Source organism: Mus caroli, chromosome 19, assembly GCF_900094665.2.
Source record: "Mus caroli chromosome 19, CAROLI_EIJ_v1.1, whole genome shotgun sequence".
NCBI classification, from domain to species: Eukaryota; Metazoa; Chordata; class Mammalia; order Rodentia; family Muridae; genus Mus; species Mus caroli.
In genome coordinates this window covers 2383340-2388523 of record NC_034588.1, presented here as the reverse complement: position 1 = coordinate 2388523, position 5184 = coordinate 2383340, and the positions used below count along the sequence as shown (strand labels likewise).

Genomic DNA, 5184 nt, shown 5'->3' with positions numbered 1-5184 from the left:
TTTTTTTTTTTTTTTTTTTTTTTTTTTTTGTACTTCTTTCTCGTGCACGGAATGTTCTTTTGGGTCTGTCTGCTTTTTCTCACCATTTAAGAGTTAGTACAGAGGCCTTCTATAACCCTCCAACAAAAAGTCGTGGGACCTGTGCAGCAGGACTCGGTGCTACATGCCTCTTCCCCTGGAGTTGAGAAGAGGAGGCAGGGGAACCCTACCGAGTTCAAGGCCAGCTTGAGCTACCTGAGACTGTTGCTATGTCATGAGACCAGACTCCTCCTCCTCCTCCTAATTTATTACTGTTTTCTTTCCATCACGGAAATTATAATTCTCTACCAGTATCTTGTCTATCTGTCTGTACAATTATCGCCTGGTTTTACCAACTGGTATTTAAGCTCTAGGAGGGTTCACTTGGGTATCTTTCTGATCCAAGAGACTAAGAGGCTGGCCTGTCCAGCCATAGGGTTTGTGGCTCTAAGAAGATAAGGAGTTCCCATCTGTTAGAGAATTCAAGACAAAGGAGGTCTGTTTGCAGAACTGGGGACAGAGTTAAGAACTCTGGATTCTGCCTGTGTTTAGAAAAGAGCAACACTGTAAGAGCTGCCTGGCCGGTCTGCTCCTACCCTGCCCTCACACCACCCCCAGCCCATAGGGAACTCACCTATGGATACAGCGGTCTGGGCAGAGGTCAGCCTCATAGTAGCCATCCCGGCAGTCCTTCCCCACAAGTTCATGTGGATGAGGCCGGTGAGGTGGATCCTTGGTGACTAGGGAGATTCGAACTGTTCCTGGTCCTGTGTAGCCATTGATCTGTCCAAAGTACAGAGTACTCTAGAGGCCAGCAATCCCTAATCTGGCTCCTAGACACAGGGCACGGTGACCAGGAGGCAAGTCTGCTGGGGCTGCACAGTGTCTTCCACCACATCTGTGCCCCAGCGACACCCCTGGGGGCTCTTGCTTACCTTGATGGTGGGGTGTGTCTTGGTGGTATCTGTGCTTCTCTCACCAGGAATACTGCCCGCTGAGCGCCCCTCGCATTTATAGCGGAATCGCATGCCCCGTTGCTTGGGCTGTTCAATGATCTCCACATAAGGCCCAGAAGCCTGGGCTGGCTCTGTGGGTGACACAGTCAGCCATCAGGTGCTATCCCCACGGCCCCGACTCCAGGACAGCCCCTGACTACTGAGGATGGATGGTCCACTTACCTGAGGGAAAGATGAGGGGAAACAGATCTGAAAGGGAAAGGCAAGGCACATTGTCAATAAACTCCAGTGCCCACCCTCACCTGTGAAGGCCTGACAGAGCCAAGCTCCCTCCCTTCCAAGAAACCTGCCCTGACAAAGGCGGGGAAAGAAGACAGAAGCATCTCTCTACTAGATAAAGGGGACACAGAGGCATTCCTTTGCCAGGGGAAACTGAGTCAGTGCCTGTTTTACATTCATAAGTGACACTGAGGAGGGGGTAATACCCTCCTCTCCTCTTCTGGGGAAACTGAGTCAGATACTTTCTCCCTTACACGGAAAGGAAGCCAGAACTAATCGCATCGACACGGGGGGGGGGGGGGGGGGAAACTGGAGGAAACGAGTCAAGATTCACCCTTACCCCCACCCAGGAGGGACACTGAGTCAAGGCGCCCGCCACAGAGAGGGGTAACTGAGTCAGACCCCCTCGCAGCCCGCCCCGCCCCGTGCCACCATCCGGCCTGCCGCTCCCTGCGCAGCAATCCGCGGCGCAGAAAGGGGCGGAAGACGGCGCGAGGAGGGGGGAGATTCCGCCGCAGGCCCCGGAGCTCTAGGGCAGCCATCCCGCGAGCCAGAGGGCAGCCTCACCGTCCATGGCCAGGGTCCCGGGGGCGGGGCCGGGGTCGCAGCTGAGCCCACGGCGCGCTAAAGTGAAGCCATTCGCCAGAGGCGGAAATGCGCGGCGCGCGCCCGTCGTCGCGTCACTGCCCGGAATCCGGCCGCGCCTGCGCGTTGAGCCGCCGCCACCGCCACCGCCACCGCCGCGCGTGGGGGGCCGAGAGCAGGTGCGCAACTCACGCTGGGCGCCGAAGGTGTGCGGCGGGCGCGCGGGCGGGGACACCGCAGCGCGGCGGAGGACGCCGAGGCTGTTTGTCCCGAGGCCCGCCCGACTACAAGCTCCGCAGCGCGGCTCGCTCGGGGTCCTGGTCCCGGTCCCGGCCCCGCCTGGAGGGCGGGCCCGCGATTACTCACTCTGTTTTTAGGGGATTTCGGGTCCCGTTCCCCGCCCCGCTCTGATCTCAGGAGTTTGGTGATGTCACCCTGGCCGGGACTGGAGCCGAGCCAGGGCTGCTGGCAGGCTGCGGCCATTCGCCCTGCGCAGGGAGAGGCCCAGGCCTGCTGCTCCCACGGAGGCCAGGGACCGAATTCCACACGTTTTCCTAAGCGTGTAGGGGCCTTCTGGGGACCCGCGTGTTACGGGCCACATGCTCCCCAACCTAGATCCGGCTGCGCACAGGAGTGCTTCGCGGAGCTAGCGTGCTGCATCAAGGCGTCACTGAGGCCTTGGGGTAGAGGGGCAGATCGAGGACTAGACAGACACCTGTACCTCTAAGAGTCCCTGAGAGCCATGAGTGCTGGAAGAGTCCCAGGGCTTCGTCTGCACAGATAGGTGCTGTCTGTTAAGGTTCAGATCTTTAGGGATCTCCGGAACCAGCTAGGGTCACACCGTGAACATCTTTAAGGCCTCCCAGGAGCACAGGCTCCAATGAGGAAAGCGTTTGTAGGGAGCGAAAATTGCCATCTAAGCCAAGGGCAGGTGTGCGGATTGAGTGTGGGGACTCTGGCTGGAGGACGCAACACATCAGGCTGCCTCCACAATGCCAGAAGGAGGAGGCGCCTCCCGGGCCAGAGGAGGCTTCAGCACTCAGAGAAAGACTTATTTTCTCTAAATTAGGAAATCATGTGGGAATTGGAAAAGATTGGAAATTCTGACTTGCTTTCCCAGGCTCTGAAAAAAACAGGAAGACAAAAGTGAAAATAGTTACTGCCCCTCCCACTCATTTCAGTTTCTCACTTGGCGCAGATTAGAAAAAGCAGTTTAATATTTTGCGAGGGCGGATGTCAAGGCGACAGAATGAATATGATCTCCAATTAATGGCACACAGCCATCATTGGTCCTCACATGAACCACTTGTAAAAACACATATAGTTATAATTTAAGTTAATATGAATACCAGCGTCCTTACTGAAAAGTAAAGGCTAGAAATGAGAACTCAGTAGTTTTTGCATAACGTTGCAGGAAGCTGGGGTTTGATCCCTGAGGCTCCAGGATGCTCCAGTAATCCCAGTGCTCATGGGGTCAGACGTTCAACATCGTCCTCCTCTACATAGTTTGAGCCCATCCAGAACTACAGAAGATGCTCTTTAAAAAAGGATGGTTGCAGGCTGGAGAGATGGCCCATCAGTTAAGAGTCGATAATGCCCTTGCAGAGGACCAGAGTCCAGTTGCCAGCAACTGTAACTGCAGCTTCCGGAGACCTCACACTCTGTTCTGGGCTCTTGAGAGCAACTGCATTCACATGTGCACATATATACAAAAATAAAAATAGTAAAATAAAAGATAAATGTGAGTTGTGTTTGGTCGTGCAGGCCTTTAGCCCCAGCACTCTGGAGGCAGACTCAGCAGGTCTCTTAGTTCGAGGCCAGTACAGTCTATACATAGTGGGTTGCTAGACAGCCAGGACTGTATAGACACTTTCTCAACACAGATGAAAAAAATGGAACTTTGTTTACAAAGAGAGCTCTGGACCAGCAGGGTCTAGCCAGTGTAATTTTGTCTCAGAGGGGGAGATGGGTGGGAGTGTATCAGAGTTACAGCATTTGCCTAGATGCTGAAGACTCTGGTGTCTATCTCCAGCACTCCAGAAGAAAGGTCAAGAAAACGGAGGGGATGCAGGGGACACTGACGCCACTCATCCCCACAGGAGTGCTCCTCAGTGTCCATTCCTTTTTACCCTGAGTTCAGGCTCCTCCCATCCAGATTTCTGCCCTCTGTGTGGGAGCCTGCCATCGTCACGTGGAGGTCAGGGGACAACTGGCCAGACTCATTTCTTTCTTTTCACTAAGGAGGTCCTGGGAGCAGACCAAGGTCATTAGGCTCGATGATGACGACGGGCACCCGTTTTGTTTTTGTTTGTTTTTCAAGACAGGGTTTCTCTATATATCCTTAGTTGTCCTAGAACCCAATATGTAGACCAGGCTAGCCTAAATCACAGATCTGTAGCTGGTCTTTGTTATTTTGTAGGTTCTTCTTTTTCCCATCCTTTACCCCCTTTGTTTCACACCCTATCAAGCAAGACAGAGAGAGATCCCTGAATCTAATTTCTTTCCTTTTGTTTTTCTTTGACCACAGCTACCCACAACCCGAAACCAACATCCGAAACAACCACCCGTCACCAGCCTCGACTCTGAGAGCATTTATATACTCTCCAAAAAGTTCCCAGAGTTCCAAATGTCACACAATCACACAAGCTATCTAGAGCTGACAGAACCATGCATCTGCTAGAGCACAGGGCAAATAAATAATAGTCAGCTGCAGTGGACAGTCTGCAGCAGCCCAGAGCCCACACCTGGCATTAAAATGAAAGACTTTTTAAAAAGATTTATTTATTTGGCCGGGCGTGGTGGCGCACACCTTTGATCCCAGCACTTGGGAGGCAAAGGCAGGAGGATTTTCTGAGTTCGAGGCCAGCCTGGTCTACATCTCGAGTTCCAGGACAGCAGGGGCTATACAGAGAAACCCTGTCTCGGAAAACCAAAAAAAAAAAAAAAAAAAGGATTTATTTATTTTATACATGTAAGTACACTGTAGCTATCTTCAGACACAGCAGAAGAGGGCATCTGCACCCATTACAGATGGTTGTGAGCCACCATGTGGTTGCTGGAAATTGAACTCAGGACCTCAGGCTCTTAACTGCTGAGCCATCTCTCCAGCCCTGTGAAAGACATTCTTAACTAAAATTCCAAAATTCTCAAAACTGTAACTTCATTTCTCCTTTTCTGTTTTAAGCCATTAAATTGTTGTGTGTATATCAGGATATAGACAGACATAATATCATTATAGACAGACATTTTCAATGAACTAAGCACTTTCAGGTTGGGAGCAAGGTTTGCAGGAGGCCTCTCCTAATCTTTATCAGTTTTGATGATATCCAGCGTTTTACCAATCCTG

General features: G+C 52.1%; 1 protein-coding gene across 1 annotated transcript in view; it reads right to left on the bottom strand.

The window, feature by feature from the left end:
• The window catches only part of Rela (RELA proto-oncogene, NF-kB subunit), a 10443-nt gene extending 8263 nt beyond the window's left edge, over positions 1–2180 (bottom strand). The window contains exons 1-4 of the mRNA XM_021152061.2: positions 1821–2180; positions 1197–1223; positions 954–1105; positions 653–801 (exon numbers count right to left, since the gene is read on the bottom strand). Of these exons, the coding sequence (XP_021007720.1) occupies positions 653–801; positions 954–1105; positions 1197–1223; positions 1821–1827 (335 nt within the window). The 5' untranslated portion in view covers positions 1828–2180. The remainder of the gene's footprint in view (positions 1–652; positions 802–953; positions 1106–1196; positions 1224–1820) is intronic.
• Between the last annotated feature and the right edge of the window lie 3004 nt (positions 2181–5184).